This window comes from Ursus arctos, unplaced genomic scaffold, assembly GCF_023065955.2.
Source record: "Ursus arctos isolate Adak ecotype North America unplaced genomic scaffold, UrsArc2.0 scaffold_1, whole genome shotgun sequence".
In the NCBI taxonomy this organism is placed as follows: domain Eukaryota; kingdom Metazoa; phylum Chordata; class Mammalia; order Carnivora; family Ursidae; genus Ursus; species Ursus arctos.
The window spans coordinates 24,225,503-24,250,103 of record NW_026622763.1 but is presented as its reverse complement, the minus strand read 5'-3'; the positions used below and the strand labels follow the sequence as shown (position 1 = coordinate 24,250,103).

The following is a 24,601-nucleotide window of genomic DNA, read 5'->3' as shown; positions in this document are numbered from 1 at the left end:
TGGGTTGTGTCTCAAGAGCTATGAAGGCCTGAGATTAAATAGCCACATTCTTGAAAGATAGATTTATTGCAATACTTTAGGCACAAGGAGGGTCAAATTCAGGTGATCAAGCCTGGAGCAGTTGTATAGGTATTCATTGACTGAAACCACATCATTAATGGCTGCTTGGATTGGCATCTTCTCTCCATTATATATCTACTAGTTATTTTTGTACATAATAGGCTATTAATTTTGGTTTATTTATGTGATGCTTGCCATATTACTGAACTCTTAATAGTTTTTCAGCAGATTCTGTTTTCCAGGTATTTAGGCACACAAACTACATCCCCCCCACCCCCAGGCCCTTGTTTAAATCTGTAGACTATCATATAGACTTTGATTTTTTTTTTTCTTTTTTAGTTTTTAGTAAATTAGACTAGTAACAAATTGTTGAGCTTTTTACAAGCTAATGAATATAAGCACATAAAGATTCAGGGCAAAGTGTACAGGTAAAAGCTATTGCTATAGTTTAGATGTGATCAGGGTTGACATTCCAAATATTGGGCAGCCTTTAGTGGGCCGTCCCCAATCTGAATGAATATCAAAGAGCTCAGATTATGCCCGGGCCAGTACCCTCTACTGGCATATATCAGTCTTGGTATGTGACTTGTTAATGGCCTTACATAATCTGAGGAAATAAAAATGAAAGCCTATATCTGAAAGATATTTTAGACAGTCATTTTATTGTATTTCTAATGTGAAAATCAAAAATGTCTTCAAACCAGAAGGTGATAGTCTAATTTATTGTAAGCAATCTGCATTAAAATCTATTAAAATCAGTTCACCAGTTGAATAGTTAGAAAAGGGAAAATAACCCACACAGTTAATCATTTATAAAGCAATTTGGTAAAGTAGACTCAAGAGAAATTAGCAGGTATTTTAATTTCTTAGGTATCCTCACTCGCTAACAATTAAACCACATCCACTTTTGTCCACTGACATTGTATACTATGTCTAGTAACCCTGTGGCTGGACTCATAATAGAAATAGAAGTCCTTATCCAACTAGAACTTAAATTGTACCAATTTATTAATGCTTATTTTCATATTATTTTATACATTTCCTTCAAGAGAGCTCCAGATTTACTTGGATCATCCATAGACCATTTGCCCATTTAAAGTATCTATTAGTATTTTCAGAGTTGTGTAACCACAATGACCATCGATTTGACAATATTTTCCTCACCCCCTCCCCACCCCTAGGAAAAGCTCCTATCAATTAGCAGGTACTTTTTATTCTCCTACCCCATGCTCCCTAACCAGACAACCTCTAATATATTTTATGCCTTTAAAGATTTCATGTGAAGGAAATTATAGAATAAGTGGTCTAATGTGACTGGCTTCTTTCACTTAGTATACTATTTTTGTGGTTCATCCACGTTTCAGCTTATATCAGTACATCATTCTTTTTTATTGCTAAAAAATATTCCATTGTATAGATGTACCACAATTCATTCATCCATTCAGCAGCTGGTTGATATTGGGCTATTTCTGCTTTTGGCTATTATGAATAAACTGCAATGAACATGTGTGTTCATGTTGATATACGTTTTCATTTCTCTTGGGTATGGACCTACCAGTGGAATTGCTTTGTCAAGTGGTAATTATATATTTAAAATTCCGAAAAACTGCCAGACTGTTTTCCAAAGCAGCTGCACTATTTTATATTCCCACCAGCAACGTATGAGTGTTCCACTTGTTTGCTGAAACTTGTTATTATCTTTTTAAATTACAGTCATCATAATGGATGTGAAGCATGATTTTGATTTCCATTTCTGTGATGACTGATAATACCAAACATGTTTTATGTTTTATCAGCCATTTGTATACCCACATTAGTACCTGGGTTGAAAATTGAGCCTGCTTCTCTGTCTTTAGATCCTGCAGACAAAATTAACATGCCTTATACTACTAATATAATTTCAAACAACAAACCTTCTGATACTTCATGCCTTTAGTAAATAAGCCAATGAGTAAGAGAGTAGGATACTTTCAAGAGGAGAGGCCATTATGACACTTTGCAATTATAGCATATCCTTAAAATAAATATTATTTCCTGTTAATTTTGCTACAGGATTTAATCTGTGACTGTTGTTCCAGCCAGATGAATGGCAATGTTTTGTATTCGTAGCTCCCTCTCAAGAACATCTTCGTTGCCTTTCCCATTTTGTAAGCTCTTACCCTGAACACTGTAAAGACAAGAAGGAGCTATTGTCCTTCTTCTGTGGTAATGAGATGAAGGTGTGTTCTCTAAGAAATCCTCTGGGTAGCCGTCAGGGTAGTTGTTGGTGTCAGTGTGCCAGGCTGGTAGGATCAATTTCCTTGTCCATTTCTGTGGAAATTAGAATCCAGGAAATTAACTATAGCCGTGGTTCTGAGTTATTTGCCTGCCTTGTATTTTTTAATGAACTGACCTCCTCTTCTTATTTCTACAAAAACGTGTCAGAACCTCATTCATGCTTAGCCAAACCGAATTCCTAGCTCAAAGGAGGATGGAGGGAAGGGACCTCTCTCACTTTTTTTTAAAAATAAGTACATGGAACGAAGAGGTAGTATTTTTACTTGGTTATGCATCACACTTTCAATATAATTATTTTGCTGAGGTAAAAAGTATGGAGTTGCAAAAATAGCACTTTTATTTATTTATTTATTTATTTATTTATTTTAATTATGCCCATTTTACATTCTTGAGTTCCAAAGGAAGCTTAATTATGTTTAATATTTTAAGGCTAGTTGACCGGATAGATAGGCGTTTTACTTTGATTTTGAAGGTACATAATTATCTGCCAGGACAAATAACTCAAAGTTCTTATTCTACCTGTTTAACTGATTCAGGAAGCTTAATGTTCAAACATAAACACACACACACACACACACACACACACACACACACACACGACCCCACATTGTGTGAAATAATCATAAAAATGATATGAATGTCTTAATGTTATCTCAACTAAGATATTTTTCATGATTTTTAATTTTACATATGTCTTTAATTGGCTATTCATTAATGACAAGTACAATTTATACAGAGAATTCGGTATCTTTTTGAGAAAGTGAATTACTGAAATACTTTAAAATGTAGCACCAGATTATAATTAAGTGTACTGTCAGGTTGTCATTTATTACAAAAATAAGATAAAAGAGATTGTACCTGGACAATGAGGTGTATTATGTACTCTAGTAGACCTGGACCTATGTAAGCCATGGAAAAGGAGAGTCTGCTTCATCTCAGTAGTGATAAAAAAGTATTTTTTCCTGATGGGGCAGGGAAAAGGTGGCCATGAAGAATATCTGTCAAAGACAGTAGAGAGGGAAGATATAGAGTGAGGGTAGATGAATGATTCTGATGTACGTGGATGTTTTCAAACCTACGCCATTTCTCATTCTGTTTGTGCATGTTGAAAGAGCAGAATGCTGCTTACACCACTAATAGAGTTAGCTTCATTTCTAACATGTTTTGAAAGTGCAAAAAGTACAGTGGAATGGTTGATTTTTTAATTAATAATTGAAATACCGGGGCGCCTGGGTGGCACAGCGGTTAAGCGTCTGCCTTCGGCTCAGGGCGTGATCCTGGCGTTTTGGGATCGAGCCCCACATCAGGCTCCTCCGCTATGAGCCTGCTTCTTGCTCTCCCACTCCCCCTGCTTGTGTTCCCTCTCTCGCTGGCTGTCTCTGTCTAATAGAATAAATAAAATCTTTAAAAAAAAAATAATTGAAATACCTTTGACCATTTTCAATATCCCACCTACTCACCACAAGTAAGAATATGGTGTGATTCATATAAAAAGAGTTTAATGGATTTTATTGTGATTGTGTTTAATAATTTTTCCCCATCATCTCTGGCCTGTTTCCATACTAATCAGCCATATTAATTTCTTGTAAATTGTCTTGTTGAATGTGTAAGAGGAGGCCACTCATAGTAAATTACTGGTTATACAATTCACCTGGAGTCAGACAAGTTGAAACTACGGAGTCATTTGTTTGATTCTAGCTTTGTGTAGATTGAGAATTCGTGATAGGGGCTATAAACCCATCTCTAAATGATGGTGGTAAAGAATATAGACTTTTAGAAGCAGATGAACCTGTGTTAAAAATCTTACTTTAACTCTATGTGTCCTGTGATCATGGGTTTCAGTTTCCTTTTTAGGAAAAGAACAATGAAACAAACTTCAGAGTAGCTTTACAGATAAAGTGATGCATACAGAATAGTTAGCACAATTCCTAGCAGAAAGACAGTGCCCAATAAATCATAGCTAATAATTTTGTTGTTAGTGGATCTTTCTCTGTTGTGTGTAGAAAAAAAAAATGACAGAGCTTCGTCACATTAAAGAAATCTAGTTCAAAAGACTTTAATATTGTTTTGCTCTCCCACTAAGTTCTATTGACCATCAAACTAAGTATTTACCCATCTTAAACCTGAAAATAACGCTTTTTATCTACCTAATTTTAGAAGAGCTGAATATTTCCTTTAGGAGATTTTTTGAGAGAAATTCAGTAGAAAAGCTCTGCTTGTTATAATGTTAATTTCTTAGCATGACTGCCGAAGCTATATATATCCTTCCTGAAATTAAACGTGCTAAGAGTAATAACTCTGAGGAAAACAGACAACACAAAGGAAAGACTATAATAATTTAGTTATACTAAAAAAGGACTCAAAGCACCTTTGAAAAATAACACAGCTATCTTGTGTTATCCTAGTAATTGGGAGCACAATTTAAGAAATAATTACTCATGTTTTTCACATTGTCACTTTTATGTACTGGAATCTGTGTACTACCATTTATCTTTTCTGACAACACTTAAAGCTTATGTTAGCTGGTAATTAATTTCATTTTCTTTTACTTTTATACCACATTAGTTGAATAGAATCAAAGAACTTACTACAGTAACTTATTAAAACATTCTCTACCATTGTTTAATAGTTGGAAATGTGGTGTTGGATTTGGCATTTCAATACTGTTATAGTTTTTGATGTATTTACTTTTCCTTGATGTCTTCAGATATAGTATCAAGATAAAATTCATTATGCTTATACCTCAATGGGAACCTCTACATATGACTTTCAAAAGCATCTGTAAATTATTGCACAGTGGCTACTTTTTGAAAATTAATGATTAAGATATGAAAAAAGAGACACCATTTTCTTAAATAAAAATCAGTTGTTTAATTGAGATTTTTTTTCTTGAGGGGGTGGTGAGAAGATTCAGACTTTAATGACATCATTTTGCAAAAACTGCTCTTGTGACAAATAAACCAGTTCATAGCTCAGTTTTGCTGTGTGTAGTCAGCTATCAATTGTAGGCATCAAAATTATTATGTTTTCATTCTGGAGAGTTTGGGAAGAAATGATTGCTAAAATAACTTATAGATATATGAATATAGATGAAATGCCTTTTCTGTTCAGAACTCTGTCTTTTGTAGATAAAAGTGTACATTTGTTCTTTTCTTTCCCCCCTCAGATGTGGGTTCTGTTGAAGGACTTGCTTATCACAGGGCTTGGGATACCCTGTACTGGACCAGCTCCACTACCTCATCCATCACCAGACATACAGTGGACCAGACGCGACCAGGAGCATTTGACAGGGAAGCAGTCATTGCCATGTCAGAGGATGACCACCCACATGTATTAGCCCTGGATGAATGCCAAAAGTAAGAAACAGTGAATTGTTATTTCTTCATTAGAAGTCAAAGATTATCAAAGTTATATTAATTTTTAAAAGAATTAACTTTTAAGACACAGGTGTTCTTTGAAGTTCTCCTTTCCTGATTCATAAAACTATTTTTTAAAAAGAACATTGTAAACATGAGTAATTAGGATCCAGACTTGTGAAATGCTAGGTATCAACTCCATGAAAATTCCAGCAAAAGAAAATTTAAATGATGACAGGGAAAATAGAAACAATACTGCTCTGGAAAAGGTATATGAAGTAAACATTAATGCATAGATGATTAAAATGATAAATCTTAAAAAAAACCCTGTTAACATGTATTGAAAACTAAAAGATGTTTCTATAATCTAATTAAGTAATTTTAACAACTGGGGATCTTTCCAATTGAAATACAGAAAAAAACAACAATAACTCTTTGTGTGCAGCTGTATTTTCAAAAGACTGGACAATAGTCTAAATAGTCCACATGTGTTTGGTGGTTTATTGTGCAGGCATTTATAATAATACTTACAAAGAATTCATGACAAGAAGAAATGCTCAGGCCATGGTATAGAGTGAATAAAAAAACAAAGCAAATTAGAAAAAAACTCATGTTTGGGATGGATGCCATAAGGAAGCAATTGTATGAAAAAAGGAGAACAAAGCTTGGGTTATGTAGAAAAAAGATATTTATGAAGTTCTACTTTCATACAATATTATAAGAATATTTGTTAACTACTGGACAGTCCTTTTGTTCTTAAATTAATCAAATAAACAACAATCAGACAAATCTGGCTTTCACCAAGGAGAAATGGGAGAGCTCTTTTTAGATGTGGCAAAGAAAAAATGAAGAATAAAAAACAATTGTTGGTAAACACTGACCCTAACCACTTGAAAAAAGAAAGGACTATAAATTAGTCAATGTGTGAATAACTAAATCTGGACACTCATATAGAGCTCGAAAAGAGATTAGATGTAATTCAGTTAACACCTTGATCTTATAAATGAAGACTCTGAAGGTTGAGAGAAAGTTGATTCCTCACACAGCTTTGGCGTGTTAGTTGAGATGGACACAGGCCTTCCGACGCCTGGGCAGAGCCAGTTCTGCTCACGCCGCTGACCTATCACAATACAGCTTGTTGTTCAAGCAACTGCATTGATCTTAACTGTTCGGCAGCAGAATCTTAGCACAGTAATAAGTGTTCTGCAGTTAATCAAAGGAATTTCTAAGACAATTTTGAAATAAACATAAGGGAGATAACTGACAATATTATGTATAATTAGTTTTAATCGATAAGTGCTTTATCCTGTATTTACTACAGAGCTAAAGTTACACTTCCATCTTACATCTAGTGAACTGTAAATTAGAATTAAACACACGAAAATGTTTTAATTGAAAAATTACATATAACTAAAATTTAAAGTTTAAAAATATTTTGTTATTATACATACCAATGACACTTTCAAATCACTTTTGAAAATGTATGTCAGTTGGTTAACAGAAATTTTTAAATAAAATCTGAAATTCTAGGTAAAAACTATTTGAGTTCAAAACTTGGTTTAGTTACTATAATTTTAATTACTCAAGTTCTCTGGCTTCCGTTTTCTTATTCATGAAATGAGAGGTGAAATTAAAGGAACACTAATACCTTCAGAAATTCTGTAACTCTAAAACCAATAATTTAGGAAAATATATTATATGCATAAGTTTTAAAATGTTTTAACTAGTTTTCTTTCAAAAGTCACACTGAGTGGATAAAACTACTGTGTAATTTAAGAAAGTGGAATGCCATTTTTCTTTGCAAATTTACTCATTCATAGGACAAAATACTTTTGACACTTGCTCACTAAGAGCACTTTCATGTTCCATAGGATAGATAAAAAGACTATGAAGCATTTTAACAAAGAGCACAGTTGACCCAGCTCTTCTCAATTGGTGAGGGTTATATTTTAAACTAGCAAATAGAAAGATTTTTATTGTGACTTGAATATTGTTAGTAATAAGTGTTTGCATAATACTAAAAAACCACATGTTAAAAATTTTGTTGGTTATAATTCTACATGACCTTTAAATTATTATACATAGGAATGGTATATACAATCTTGCTATAAATAGGAAATATTATTTCAAATAGTTTTTTTTGTCAACATATATTAAGCATATTATTTCAAATATGTAGAATAGCCTGCCTCTCAGCCTCTCCTCTTTCTCCCTTCTTCCTTTCCTCCTTTTTCTTTTCTTCCTTCTTTCCTTCCTTCCTTCCTTCCTTCTTTCCTTCCTTCCTTCTTTCCTTCCTTCCTTCCTTCCTTCCTTCCTTCCTTCCTTCCTTCCTTCCTTCCTTCTTTCCTTCCTTCCTTCCTTCCTTCCTTCCTTCCTTCCTTCCTTCCTTCCTTCCTTCCTTCATTTTTCCTCCCCTCCCTGTTTCCCTCCCTCCCTCCTTCTTTCCTTCCTTCCTTCCCTCCTTTGTTCCATTCTAAGCAGCAGCAACCAGTCTTCAAATAAACTCTTAGGGACAGTCCTATAGATAAAAGAAGAGAAAGGAGAGCTGTTTTGGTAAAAATACGGATTAGAAACTGAAACTCTACAGATTCTCTTTTTCCAGTGACTTGTAAAGGCTTCCCCAAAGAACAGGTTGACAGACACTGGTTTCATCTGTAAGTAACAGAGAACACTTTTAGGGAGTTGAGACAACCTCTGGAATTCCAAAAGCAACATTGTCATTTATTTAAAAAAAAAAAAAATCACACTGCCAAAGAGAGAAGAGAAGAGAAGAGAAGAGAAGAGAAGAGAAGAGAAGAGATTAAAGAAATATAGGCGTTTATTAGTTGTATTTCTCTAAAACATATGCAAAGGAGAATGGAGAATTTAAAAAACAAACCAGGAAAGAGAAGTAGATTGATATTTACTAATTAAAAAAAAGAAATAAAGCTAGGTTAAGAATGATGTCTAAAACAATTATACTCAGTTTGCTGAAACATGATATTAATAAGTTAGAATACATTTGCGACTTATAGAAAATTTAAGATAACTGTTTCTTTCATGATTACAATAAATTCTCACTATCCTTCAAACTGACTCAATTTAGTTTATTTGAGAGAATGTACAAGATAATTGTTTTTCAGAAATATTTCTAGGTTTTATTTAAGAAACTGAGAAAAATATGCATGCATCCATAATAAACATATCTCCACTCATTCCCTAGACTTCCTTAAAGGTCATAGAATATGAGACAAATAATTTTGCTTTTTTTTAAAACAGCTTAACATTGCCACGTTTCCACTGTTTCTGTTGTTAATGAAAATTTTAATTTATTATCACAATTTTCATTTTAATTAGCTTAATGTTTTGGACCAACTGGAATGAACAGCATCCAAGTATTATGAGATCTACCCTGACTGGGAAAAATGCTCAAGTGGTGGTCAGTACAGACATACTCACTCCAAATGGTCTCACTATTGACCACCGTGCAGAGAAGCTGTATTTCTCAGATGGCAGCCTAGGAAAAATTGAAAGATGTGAATATGATGGATCCCAGAGACATGTAAGTTAACTGAGAATTTCTTGATTATAGATTTAAGCAATTATACTTTTAAAAAAATATGCTTTGTACTTGCCTAAAATATGTGTATCAAGGGATTTCAAAATATATAATTGTTTGAACCAATCCAATTGAATATAAAGTAGAAAAGAAAACTGGATAATATTTTGAAAAATTTGTTCAAGTGCATTTGCTACCATAGAGACAGTCTAACTCTTACAAACTTTATTCTGGAGAAATAATAACTGAATTTTTCCTAACTATTAATTGAACTGGAATTGTTAGACTGATTTGCATAAGTTTCATTGTTAGTTATTTATAGTTTTTTAAATGTGAAATGAAATTGATTTGCTGCCCTTGGATAAAAGAACACTGGAAAAGAAGAAAATAATTCTCTGTCTGTGCTTGGGTTCTCAAAACAACTTAAAAAGCTTTGAAGAGAGAAGAATGAAAATTCTTTCAGGGTCATGTGTATTCTCTCTTTTTTCTGGGTTCCAAATAAAATGTTAACGGAGCAGTCTTTATGCTGCGCCTGTACAACCCTTACAGCAGGTATTTAAGGCCTATAGAATAATAAAAGTCCAGTGTCCACCACTTATCCTATGAGAACAGTAGTCCTTGGCAACTGAAAAAGCTCAGAGCTCAGGTGGTTAAGATCTGTGTGGTAACACGACTGGGGAAATCTTTACCCTTGCACTCCCAGCCCAGTGCATGCCAAGAGGACAAAAAAATCCTGAGGCTCTTCACTCCTCCACTGCATTTCCTAAAGGGCCACATGGTAAATATTTGAAGCCTTATGGACCATATTGTCTCTATCACAACTGCAATGACTTATAGTGTTAAAGGCAGACATAGGGAATATGTAAATGAATGGGTATGACAGTATTTCAGTAAAACTGGATTTACAGAAATAGGCAATCAACTAGGAGGCCCTAGTTTCTTAATGCCTAATCTATACCATTAAGCATAATGTTTAATTCAATTGAATATATGGCTATAAATATATTTATATTTATAGATATACACGTATGCATTATGTGTATGTGTGTATAAATATGCATTATATATTTATATATTATAAATATAGACATAGATAATTATCCCTGGGCAACTAATTGTATAGACACATATATGTATAAGTCTATATCTATATATAGAGGTATAGATATGTGTGTGTGTGTGTGAAAGAGAATGACAGAAACAGAGAGAGATAGTTTCTTGAAGAAAGAAGAAATACATAGGTTTACGTTCTAGCACAGATCCCTCATCTTATTATGGAGTGACTACCTTGAGTAGTACTGATACAGTACAGTTGAGTGCTTAAAGAACATGTGAATAATGAGCTAAGACCTGATGAGTTCAGTTTGTGTTAAAGGCAGTAAATGTGATGACAATCTTGGTCTGTCTTTTCCAATTAAAAGGCATGTGAAGTAATAAGCAAAATATAGAATGAACTCACACAACTTAATAGCAAAACAGAAACAAAAAACCTCAAAACAATCTGATTTAAACATGGGCAGAAGAATGGAATAAATATTTTTCCAAGTTTCCAATAAACATGTTTCCAATTCAAACAATATCCATTTTTCCAAAAAAGATATACAGATTGCCAACAGACACATGAAAAGATGTTCAATATTACTCATCAGGGAAACGTAAATCAAAACCACAATGAACGGGGCACCTGGGTGGCTCAGTTGGTTAAGCAGCTGCCTTGGGCTCAGGTCATGATCCCAGGGTCCTAGGATTGAGCCCCACATCGGGCTCCCTGCTCAGCGGGGAGTCTGCTTCTCCCTCTCACCCCCGCCCCCCCGCTCGTGCTCTCTCTCTCTCTATCCCTAAATAAATAAATAAATAAATAAATAAATAAATAAATAAATAAAATTGTAAAAAAAAACACACAATGAGGTATTACCTCTTACCTGTTAGAATGGCTAGTATCAAAAGGATAAGAAATAAGTGTTGGCAAGGATGTAGAGAAAAGGGAACACTGTGCACTAAGGGTGAAAATGTCAATTGGTGCAGCCACTATGGAAAACAGTATGGAGATTCCTCAAAAAATTAAAATCAGAAATACCATATTATCTAGCAATTCCACTTCTGAATATTTAAACCAAGAAAACAAAAATACAAATTTGAAAAGATATATCCACTCCTGTGATGATTGAAGTATTATTTATAATAGATGAGATGTGGAAGCAACCCAAGTGTCCATCAACAGCCAAATGAATAAAGAAAATATAGTATATTTATATAATGGAGTATTATTCAACCATAAAAAGAGTGATATTTTGCCATTTGTGACAATGTGGGTGGACCTTGAGGCATTCTGCTAAGTGAAATAAATCTGAAAAAGACAAATACCTTATGATCTCCCTTATATGTGGAATCATAAAAAACAAACAAGTAAACAAACAAAGCTCACAGATACAGAGAACACATTGGTGGTTACAAGAGGTGGTAGGAGTGAGAGAAATGGGTAAACTTTTTTTTTTCCTTAGCTTAAATAAATTAAATATTTTTTAACAAAATAAAATAATAGTTATTGGATGAAAATTAGCCATTATCAGTAAAAAATAATAGTAAGATAAAAATAAAGGCCAGTCATTTAATCTTCATAAATTTTAGTTTTCTAATATTCAAATTATCTACCTAACTTTCAAGGTTATTATGAGGATACAGTACAAAAGTATGTGCCCAAGAATATAGCAAAGAAACTCTAAATGAAGCTATTGGATAATGCTTTTAAAATGGCAGTCAGGAAAATCATTGTCCTGGATGTGGTATTACTTTCTACTAGGGACTGATACAGAAAATGCTTCCATAGTGCCTTATAACAATTCTTTATCCACTTCAATTTATTTTTTTTTTATATACCTTCTTTGCTTTTACCCCCACAGAATATTCTTATGTATGGTAATTATAGCTACTCTAAGTGGTTCAGTCATCATCTGTACTATAACTTTAAAGATTTCTTTTGACACTTAAAAAATATGTGCCTAGTTAAGATTTCAACTCTCCATTTCTCATCCCTGTCTAAACCAGGATACTTTCTGGCTGGCTATAGTGAACAATATTGTATTGTATATTTGAAGTTGCTGAAAGAGTAGATTTTAAATATTCTCACCAGCACCACCACCACACACACACAAATTCTAACTATGTGAGGTTATGGATTTATTAACTAACCTTATTGTGGTAATCGTTTTGCAATATAAACAATTTCAAATAATCATTTATATATTTTAAGCTTACATATGTTATATGTCAAGTATATTTCAATAAAATTTGGGGAAAAAGATTTCTGTCCTGTAGAGATGCAAATGTTGAGAGGAGAACATTAGTTTAAAGGCTATGGTTTATCCTCACACAGGACACTAACCAATTTTGTCTCAAACTTAGAATTACATATTTACATTCCTCTATTTTATCATAAAAAAAAATCTGATTTGGCCCCAAAGCTGGGAAAGTATTTCAAAATTTATTACATTTTTACATCCATCTAGATTTATTTACCTTTATCTTTATTGTAAAGGAGCAAATGAGTGTTCAGCTCATCTGGTTTTTAATAAATATGCATCTGGATAGTTGGATTATGAAGACATAGGACTATATAATACAACAAATAGTTCAAGGTTATATAATCTCTAGTAGCTTCTACTCCATTTGTCTTTGAAAAAAAAAAAAAAGAAATTCTGTAGAGTTCTGTTTTAACCAACAACGATTTTTTTTTTAATAAAAAGCACACTGAATACCGCAGAGATTTTTCTGTTACCTAAAGACATAGGATAGAGCAAATGTGTTAGCTATTGACTATAAATACAATCAAATCTTGACATAAAACTGTTTTCATTTGTGTCTTCTCTCTGTTTTTTTTAATTGAAGTATAGTGAACATAAAATATTACATTAATTTTAGGTGTACAACATAGTGATACAACATTTATAGACATTACAAAATGATAGACAATTAGTCTAGGTACCATCTGTCACCATATAAAATTATTGCAATATTATTGACTGTATTCCCTATGCTGTACTTTTAATCCCCGTGACTTATTTATTCTAAACTGCAGTTCGTACCTCTTAATCCCCTTCATCTATCTTGCCCATCCCCCAACTCCCTTACCTCCGGCAACTACCAGTTTGCTTCTGTATCTATGAGTCTGTTTTGTTTCATCAGTTTGTTTTGTACTTTTGGTTCCACATGTAAGTGAGATCATACAGTATTTGGCTTTCTCTGAATTATTTCATGTAGCATAATGCCCTCTAAATCCATCTATGTTTTCACAAAAGGCAAGAGTTCGTTCCTTTTATGGCTGAGTTAATATTGCAATATATATATTTTACATGTTCTCTATCCATTCATCTATTGATGGGCACTTGGGTTGCTTACACATCTTGGCTATTGTAAATAATACTTCAATGAATGTATTGATGTGTATATCTTTTCAAATAAGAGTTTTTGGTTTTTTTGGATAAATACCCAAAAGTAGAATTACTGAATTACATGGCATTTCTATTTTTAGTTTTCTAAGAAACTTCCATTCTGTTTTCCACAGTGGCTGCACCAATTTATATTCTCACATCAACAGGTGACCATTCGCATTTCTCCACATGCTTGCCAACACTTGTTATTTCTTGTTTTTTGATACTAGCCATTCTGGCAGGTATAAGCTGACATGTAATTGTGACTTTGATTTACATTTCCCTGATGATTAGTGATGTTGAGCATCTTTTCATGTATGTGTTGGACATCTGTATGTTCTTCAGAAAAATCTCTATTCAGGTCCTCTTGCTCATTTTTAATTGAAATGAATATTTCGTTGAGAATTTGTGCATGTATGTTTATGAAGGAGGATATTAGCCTGTAATTTCCTTTTTTTGCAGTGCCTTTGTCTGGTTTTGGTATCAAGGTAATGCTGGCATTATAGAATAAATTTGGAAGCATATCTTTCTCTTTAACTTTTTGGAATAGTTTGAGAAGAATAGGTATTATCTATTCTTCATATGTTTAGAAAAATTGTTTTTTGGGAGGTTTTTGATTACTGATTCAATTTCATTCCTAGTAATTATTCTGTTCACGTTTTCTTTCTCTCTCTCTTTCTTTCTTTCTTTCTTTCTTTCTTTCTTTCTTTCTTTCTTTCTTTCTTTCTTTCTTCTTTCTTCTTCCTCCTTCCTTCCTTCCTTCCTCCCTTCCTTCCTTCCTTCCTTCCTTTCTTTCTTTCTTTCTTTCTTTCTTTCTTTCTTTCTTTCTTTCTTGATTCAATCTTGGAAGAGTTACATTTCTAGAACTTTATCCTTTTCTTCTAGGTTGTCCAGTTTGTTGGCGTACAACTGTTCCTAGAAGTCTCTTATAACCCTTTGTATTTCTTTTTGTTTTTTTAAGATTGTATTTATTCATTTGACAGAGAGAAAGAGGGAGTTGGCGTACAACTGTTCCTAGAAGTCTCTTATAACCCTTTGTATTTCTTTTTGTTTTTTTAAGATTGTATTTATTCATTTGACAGAGAGAAAGAGGGAGAGAAAGAGGGAGAGGCAGAGGGGCAGGGAGAGGGAGAGGGAGTAGTAGGCTCCCTGATGAGCAGAAGACCAATGCAGGGCTTGATCCCAGGACCCCTGGATCATGACCTAAGCCCAAGGCAGATGCTTAACTGACTGAGCCACCCAGGTGCCCTGAATCCTTTGTATTTCTATGTTGTCAGTTGTAACTTCTACTCTTTGCTTTCAGATTTTATATTTTTGGGTCCTCTCTTGTTTTTTTTCTTAAATTTGGCTAAAGTCTATCAATTTTGTTTATCCTTTTAAAGAACCTTATTTTAGTTTTATTGATCTTTTCTAATTTTTTTTGTCTTTATATTTCATTTATTTCTCCTCTGATCTTTATTATTTCCTTTTACTAACTTGGGGCTATGTTTGTTCTTTCTTTTCTTTCTATGAGGTGTAAGATTAGATTGTTTTTTGAGGTTTTTCTTGTTTCTTGAGGTAGGGTTGTATCACTATAAACTTCCCTCTTAGAACTTCTTTTGTTGGGTTCCATGGATTTTAGAGTATTGTGTGTCCAATTTTATTTTTCCCCATGTATTTTTTTTATATCCTTTTTGATTTCTTCATTGACTCACTTGGTGTTTAGTAGCATGTTGCTTAATATCTACATTTTTGTGATTTTTACAGTTTTCCTCTTGTAACTGATTTCTCGTTTCATACTGTTGTGATAGGGAAAAATACTTCTTCTTAAACTTATTGAGACTTGTTTTGTAGCCTAACACGTAACCTATCCTAGACAGTGTTCCATGTGCACTTGAAAACAGTGTCTTCATCAGTTTTTGGATGGAATGTTCTTCATGTCCATCTAGTCTAATGTGTACTTTAAGGCCGATGTTTCCTTATTGATTTTCTGTCTGGATGATCTATTCATTGATGTATTGGGGGTGTTATAGTCTCCTACTATGTTTGTATTACTATCAGTTTCTCCCTTTATATCCATTAATATTTGCTCTATATATTTAGGTACTCTAATGTTGGGTGCATAGATATTTACAATTGGTATATTCTCTTGTTGAATTGAGCCCTTTATCATTATGTCATGCCCTCTTTGTCTCTTGTTATAGTCTGTTTTAAAATCTGTTTTTTGTTTGTTTGTTTGTTTGTTCGTTGATGTAAGTATTGCTGCTGCAGATTTCTTTTTGCTTCCATTTGCACAGAATATCTCTTTCCATCCCTTTACTTTCAATCTATATGCCTGTAGGTTTGAAGTGACTGTCTTGTAGAGACATGGAACTTTTCTTTTTTAATTTATTCAGCTTTGTCTTTTGGAAGGCAGCTATGCTCACCACTATACCACCAATGCCACCTATGTCTTTTGATTGGATCATTTAGTATATTTTCATTTACAGTAATTACTGATAGGTAGGTATATTGCCAGTTTGTTAATTGTTTTTAAGCTGTTTTCTAAAGTTCTTTCTGCTCTTTTCTTCTTCTCCTGCTCTCTTCTGTTGTGATTGACAACTTTCTTTAGTGTCATGTTTGGATTACTTTCTCTTTATTTTTCATGTAATTATTTAGTTTCTTCATTTCTGGTTACAATGGAGTTCATATATTTTGAAATATTTAAATACATAATATATATTTTCTTACAAATATTTATAAATTTTAAATTGAATGTATATTTATAAATATTTAAAAATATTATTTATATATTTATAAAATAGATATGTAAATAAATAAATAAATAATATATATATATATATATATAATCAGTCTACTTCAAGTTGGTGGTCACTTAAGTTCAGACATGTTCTAAAAGCAATAGTTTTACTCTCCAACCATGTTTTATCCTTTCGAGCTCATACCTTACATTTTTAAATTTTGTGTATTCTTTAATTGTTGATACAGTTGATTTTTTTCCTTTTGTCATTTATCTTTCATACTAGCTTTGTAAGTGGTTGATCTACTACTTTTATTATATGTTTGCTTTTACTAAGAGGTTTTTATTTTCTTTTATAATTTTCTTACTTCTAGTTGTGGCCATTTCTTTTCTGTTTGAAGAAATCCCTTTGATATTTTATGTAAGGCCAATTTAGTTGTGATCAACTCTGTTAACTTTGTCTGAGAAACTCTTTATCTCTCCTTCAATTCTGAATTAAAATCTTGCCAGGTAGAGTATTTTTGGTTGTAATTTTTTTCTTTCAGCACTTTGAATATATTGAGCCACTCTGGCCTGCAAATTTTCTGCTGAAAAATTAGCTGATAGTCTCATGAGGGTTCCCTTGTATATAACTAGTTGCTCTTGTCTTCCTGCTTTTAAGATTCTCCATTTTTAAATTTTGACATTTTAATTATAATGTGTCTGGGTATAGATTTTTGGGGGTTCATTTTGCTGGAAATTCTCTTTGATTCCTGAACCCAGAAGTCTGTTTCCTTCCCCACATTAGGGAAGTTTTAGCTATTATTTCTTCAAATAAGTTTTCTGCCCCTTTCTTTCTTTTTTCTCCTTCTGAGACCCCTATAAATGCACTTAATGTTGTTACAGAGATCTCTTAAACTATCTTCATGTTTTAATTATTATTATTATTTTTATTTGGGCTGTTCAGCCTGGGTGATTTCACTACCCTCTTTCCCAGATTAGTGATCTGTTCTTATGCATCATCTAATCTGCTATTGATTTCTTCTAGCATATTTTTTTCAATTTCAGTTATTGTATTTGTGGGTTCCAGAAGATCAGCACCCCCTGGTCACCAGAACCAGGTGTTCCAGTTGTGGCCCCTGTGTGCGCTTCTGTTGTGGCTGAACTGAGACTGTTGTGGGCATACTCGTGGGTGGGGTTGTCTCCTGCGCCCCACATCCTGGGGTCGGAGCTACTTGGGCATGGTACCAGTCCAGGCTGAGGCCACCTGCAGGATGCAACAGGTGGGAGCTTCCTTGAAGGGGTGCTCATTCTGGCCAGTGCTACCTGCTGGATGTAGCAGTGTGGGAGTGGCATTGGGGTGTGCTCATCCAGCTGAGACCGCTCACTAAATGTGGTAGAGTGGGAGCCACTTTGCAGGTAGGGAGTGTGCTGACTTGGCCCTTTGTCTTTCTGTTTTAATGCAAATTAGGTGGAACCAGGATTTAGATGACTCAGAATCTTCCTCAGGACATCTATCTTAGTTTCACAAAAATTATTATAATAAAGAACCTCAAAAAAAAAAAAAAAAACTCAAAACTTCAGGCCAATGCAAAAATGTTTAACAGCTTATTTACAAAATTGTCCCATCCTCTACTTCCTTCCCAAAGCCATAAAAGCTCCGAATAATATTACTCCCCCATAATCCCTCCTTAATGACAGAGTGATTATCTTTCAAGATAATGATTTTTCAGGTCTGTGTCACAGATTCCATACTTGAAGATAAATTGAACAATGTCTTCTTTTAATGTAATAAGTAGAAGAAGGCTGATCTCTGTGAGTGGGTAGATTTTTCTTTCTTTTCTTTTCTTTTCTTTTTTTTTCCTGAAAGGCTGTGTAACAGAGTGGTGAGTTCCAAGGCAAATTGAGATGCTAGCACCTAACTCATAACTCTAGTCCTAAAGGCTTCATTTATAAAAGAGCCCTCTGTGTATGAACTTAAGGTCTACAGAATAAGAAAAGATTGGAGATACATTAATAATTGTAATTCTGTTTTGAATGTAAGATATGACCTCAAAATATTAAGAATTGTAATTGAAATGTCAACATTTCTTTTGGCATCGTTAGCCATCTTTGAATGAGCTTATATTTTGTCTCCTTAACTAGATTTGAGGACAGAGTTCATCTTTTCTACATCTTAGAATTCACAGTTACTTCTGTTTTCACAAAATTAGAGAACATTATTTGTGTTGATTTTAGCTGTTATTTCTTTTTATACCTAATAATGAACCCATGAACACTCCCCACCTCAACATCTCTGTGAGAAGATTGTTTATGCACACCTTGAATATTTTCATTTTTTATTTCACTGGATGTACTTGATAACTTATTTTAGTTTTATTTTAGCATTTTTTTTCTTTTTTGAGGCAAAATTTATTTATGAATTTGGTTTTTAGGTCTCAATTTAGGCTTCTGAAATAAACTTGAACAACCAGCTTTTTTTCTCTTTCTCTGACAGTGTTTCAAATACTTAGTGAGAATTGTCATTTTCAAGAGAGACATTACCACTTTGATTGAGTTAATTTACTTTGTACAGTACTTTTGCATACAAAAGACATGATGCAAGTTTCCAAGCAGTTAAGGAAACAGTTAGGATCTGACCTTCCTATAGGTGTCACATGGATTTAGGAATAGACTTAACTTTTACAAAAAGGGGTTCTCTATCCTTTTATTTATTTTAATAACGGTATAGTCTAAGGAAATTGCTTGGTTAGATGGCCCTCTGTGGTGACCTGACCATTATAATTTGAAATGCAAAGAAAACACTGAAATATTTTTTTCATGGGTAGCTATAACCCATCCTTCAAAAATATATAAGACTCAATTTTTATTACCTTCAATCTTTATGTTCTATTTCTTTATCATTCTCATTGGATAAAGGCATGTGTATGGGTCCGAAGTTACCTTATTATTTTGCCAATTATCGGAATTCTGTGTTTGCTATGCCATAGTGTTCATGGTCAGTGCCATGGAATTACCACTCATTTCTATATATTAACCACTGTCTCTTGTGTTTCAATCATTATTTTGTAAACAGAATATGAGTTATTTGTTCTTGAATGCCATTTTTTAATTTGAGTTAAATTTCTGGATACCTATTATACTTTTAGGCTTATTTTCATGATTAATTATGTGTTTTTATAATCTATTACAAAGATAACCATAAAACTATGAGACTGGGAGTATAAGGGAGAGGTAGGTCATCTCCTATTATCTTTAGGAAAAGTTAAAAATCAATCTAGCTTAAGTTTAGAGATGTAATAATAAGATATTTATCTTGGAACAAAAGAAATTATATTTATTCTGAAAAAAAATTCTAGGGGTATATATCGTAATGCTATAGAAGTCCTAGAAAACTCTAAAAATGCTTGTGTTACATGATAACTGTTGAAAAAGCAGAATGATTTTTCTGATATCCTATCCACTTAGGATTTTTGCTTTTCCCACTTATATCTTTTTAACTAACTTATATGTAAAAAAGTGTGACCCATATTAATTCTTAATTTGGAATGTGCCTGTACAATTGAGTAGAAGCCCTAGAAATCAAAGGATAGCTTTTAGGCCAGATTTCTTTTTAGATCCTCACAGAAGCTAAGTGTTCCTTATCTGAAAAATTCCTGTGTAGCTAGTTGAGTTCATTCTAATCTTCTTTTGATCGGTCTGTGTCAGGCCCTTTTGTGTGTGTGTGTGTGTGTGTGTGTGCGTGTATGTTTTCCTATTATCTTCATTCTTCCTCCTATTTTGTTCCCCTTGGGCAACCATACTAATGTAATTGATATATTTCCTTAGAATTTGTATATAGTTTTTATAAACAGGTCAGCAAACCAACATAATGAATTTTATTTTTTGTATTTTGGCATGCATTGTAAAAGGCACTGCAGAAATGTGTGACAGGGAAAAACCATAGGATTTTAAAAAATCATATTTAGGAAGTAGAAAATAAAGTTAAGAAGGTTTAAAGATTCTATGAAAGACTTAGCTGCTGACCATGAAATATAAAAAGAGAAAAAAATATTGTTCAACTTATAAAGTCAGAAAGGGCTGAGACAACGCAAAATTATTGAATGGCCAGAGAAATAATAATTTCAGAAAAGATCATTTACTTTACATGGTTGTGTGTACGTTTTTTTTGATTGTTTGTTTGTTAATTTTGGGTGAAACAGATGACAGTAGAGAAGAAATGCAGTAGAGAGAAAAAGAGGGAGGGAGAAAAAGAAAGAGAGAGAGAGAGAGATCAAATATTCCCAGGGGAGCAGATTGATTGGAAAGAAGTTTGATGTTACAGTTTGAATTACTTCAGAGTGTATCTTCTTTAATGAGTAGGAAGTAACCTATATGTAGTTAATTGATAAATTTGGAGAGATTCTTATAAATCTGGATATTATGAGCCCACAAATTGAGTACATTGCCATGGTTCTCCCAAAGTGTGTTTGAGGAATTTGTCTTCTCTTGATTATCCATAGGAATTAAACTGTGGCCATGCACATTTTTGAAACTATCGTTTAAACAAAATCTAATAGACTTATTTATTGTGTCGTACCTTAAAGCTTTTAATATGCTCATGCACATTATAATTAAATGAGAAATATAGCATAGAGTAGTGTTGTGATAAGAACTTTTTTTTTTAAGATGGTATTCCATGGGTTTAAGTGTTGTAGAAATTTGCAAAATACTGCTATACTACTTACAAATCAGTACTTTAACAAGGGAAAGTTATGTAATCCATTACTAATCAGTAGATCAGGGAAACAAATCCTTTCAAAAATCAAAAATTTATCAGAAAAAGAAGATATGCTTTTAAACATACATTTTACCTTTTCTAATTTAGTTATCTATTAATATTTAGCTTAACAAATCCATTCATAGGTTTAATTTCTTCTATCAAACTCAGGTTTTAATATTCAATTTTATCTTAGGGTGAGGTCATAATAAAATAGATGCACACATGGTTTAAATATGACTTGTACCAATAAAAATGTAATAATTTCTTGGGTTTTTCTAATTTTAAATACCATATTAACTTGTGTGGTGGTTCTACCTACATATTTATTGAAAAAAGCATTCTCTGCTCAACAATATTTAATTTAATCTTCCTGGCTGATCAGTTATTATAACCCCCCCAGAAGGAAAAAAAAGAAAGGAAAAGGAAAAAAACAGACAATAATTTCATTCAGTCTGATTTTGTTTCTGTTCTGTATCTGTCATTTTTGTTGCTCCAGTAGCTGAAACAATAACTAATACTGACAGGGGCTAAGACAGGGTGATTATAGCCTTTCTCCCCGCAGTTACACTGTAAGTGTTAATCATTTCTTGGAAGGTATCAGCTACCTGAGTGCCACAAAACTTTCCGATTTCCTAGAAATTGCACTTGCTGTTGTTCTTATTTTTGACACTTTAGAAACTTTATGCAAAGTTTTTTTTTTGTTTGTTTGTTTGTTTGTTTGTTTGTTTGTTTTGTTTTCCAGAGTATATTCCCAGACAAAAATACTAAGTCCTAAGATTTATCTTTAGAATGAGAAGGATGTGGGATAATCTTCCTCCTAGACAAACACACTCTGATGATATGAACTCTCTTGAGTAAAAATAGGAAAACAAGTTGTAAAAAACACTAGTCAATTATAAGTAATATCAATCACAAGGATGTTAGATACTTTACTTTTTTATAGCACCAAATATTTCTTTTCTACTTATAGGATCAGTAATTTCATTCCATTAATGAATAAAGACATCTATCATCTTTCCTTTTCTTTGCTCTGCTTTGCTTTTTTCTTTTCTTTTTTCTTTTCTTTTTTTCTTTCTTTCTTTCTTTCTTTCTTTCTTTCTTTCTTTCTTTCTTTTTCTTTCTCTTTCCTTCCTTCCTTCCTTCCTTCCTTCCTTCCTTCCTTCCTTCCTTTTTTCTTTCAAATCTGTACTTATGTCTATGATATCTACTCTTTTTGAAATATCATTTTAATGATAGTATGAAATTTATAGAGGACTGGACTCTGAAACTTATAAAATAGGTTTTAATGCCTAGAAAGGTGAATTATCTGGCAACATAAGTTTGAATTACTTAGCCAAGTCAAAATCATATCCTATAAAAAAATAGGTATTGTGATTTCAATTTTTAAAAGATGTAAAATATTTGGATTTTAAAAATTTAATTTTTGATTTAAAGTCAACATCAGAATGAACAGTCACTATAAGTTTTAGTGAATTTTCCACCATTAACTGGGACAATCTGTAGACTTGGAAACTACGGCCCAAAAAAGCAACATTAATTTCTAATGTTTCCGATTGTGGTATCTAATGCTAATTAGTAAAGTTTCCAACTATCTATTGGAGTCAACGTCCTTTTTTTTTTTTATTAAAAAAATGTTCTGTAACATTCCCATTCTTATTGTGAAATGAAATCTTGCTTTTTGCCTATCTTTATAGGTAACTTTTCTAAGCTCAATTTAATACCTGAGTTATAATATAAAATACACATATGAAGTAATTTATAATAAAAGAGGACATAGTTCAATATGTAAATGTACAAACTAAGGGAGAAAATGTAAAGAAGTGATCAGATGTTCTTTAAAATTGGGAATAAATTCTTGATAATTATCTAAACACAATGAAGTGAAGTCATCCTTCAATTTGTGTAGAAGTTGCATTCCTTGAAAAATAATAAGCATATAGGAAAGGGGTCTGTAAAAAATACTTTTTATACATGCAAAATGGAGTTAGAGTCTAGATTTTCATAATTGTAAATAGGTTTTCACCTTTGTAAAAAAAATCTTGTAAGACATTTGAAACTTGGCTGAGTCTCACTTCATTGTACACCATTGCCCTCTATGTCACGGTACAACCAGATTCCTGGTCCCTGACCACTGAATTTTCTAGTCAATGCCTCCCACCTCTCTACCCAACTCCCATCCCACAGTCAAGTGAAATCACAACCAGTACTTTCCAAAACTCCCAGAAGGGATGGAACTGCTTCCATTGAGAGCCACTAAGATGAGGAATTTGTTTTAAAATGAGATATGAAGAAAGGTTTCCTGGCAGGAAATTATCTTTCTGTTTTATCTAGAATGCCTCAAACACATGGGATTCTGTACCTATGAACAGCTATATGGACCGTAGACAAAAAATAGAATGACTGTTTGTTACCAGAAGCATTCTGGGAGCTTAAATTCCAACAGATTAACCAATGGAATATATGGAACTGACGGTATCTGTTGCCTGTTACATAACAGGAATTGCAGTCAAATATATTACAAATAAGCCCATTGACTAGTGAATCCTAAAGGACTACTGGAAACTTAGGTGTTTTATTGTCTTCGGCATGTCTCTGAATTCAAGAAATACAATTTAATATCCAGATTATTATCTCAATATTGGCTTTCATATATTTTAAGTGTCCTTGGAAATGAAGAGTTATTCAAATTATAATCTGAATTTAATAAATTTCTATTAACTTTCTAATCTTTAAGAATAGTGAGTGACTAAACAGAAATGTGATAAAATAGGAAGAATAAGACAATAGAATTCTGTTACTCCATTAAAATGATGACATAAAATGTATATTAATTCCATGGGGAGATTTATTATATATTAATGGAAAAAATAGAGAGAAATGAATACACTGTCACCCAGACTAGATCTCTTGAGATCTTCCTGGTTCTTGATATGATGAGCGATTCTCCATTGAACATGTACGTTGTTTTATTGTATGAAATTTTGTATCTTATTTAAGCTTTCTGTTTTAACTGGCTTTCCCTGATATTACTATGGGAGAGGAAAGTGAGGTCTTGCTTTGTTACTGCCAGGTGGAGATAGAAGCTAAGGTTCCCCACTTAGACTCTATTGGCACCTGAGGCATGATTGTTTGTTTGTCTTCTTTACTCCTGGACAGGGATGGTGGGAGTTACATCTTCCCAGCTGGTCTCCACTGTCAGCACTGTGGATTAATTTCATTATTCCTGGATGATGCTAAAAGTCCTGATTCTCCACTAGGCTTCTTCAGACACTACTCTAGTAGAAAGGGGGAGGGCACTCACTACTGCCAGGTAGTGGGTCCAAGTCCAGGTTCCCCACTTGACCTTCACTGGTGTGAGTGTGTGTGGGTCACAGTGTTTTATGTGGTGTTTGGCTAAAATAGTGCCTTGCTAGTTAGAATCTTTTCTGTCTTTTGCCTAGAGAGAGCAGGCTTTTGTTGTTGTTGTTTGTGCATATTGGCATT

General features: G+C 33.1%; 1 protein-coding gene across 1 annotated transcript in view; it reads left to right on the top strand.

Moving 5' to 3' along the window:
- The window catches only part of LRP1B (LDL receptor related protein 1B), a 1,450,575-nt gene that overhangs the window by 1,120,015 nt on the left and 305,959 nt on the right, over positions 1-24,601 (top strand). Inside the window, exons 42-43 of the mRNA XM_057306380.1 lie at positions 5,504-5,693; positions 9,030-9,234. Coding sequence (XP_057162363.1) covers positions 5,504-5,693; positions 9,030-9,234 — 395 coding nt within the window. The remainder of the gene's footprint in view (positions 1-5,503; positions 5,694-9,029; positions 9,235-24,601) is intronic.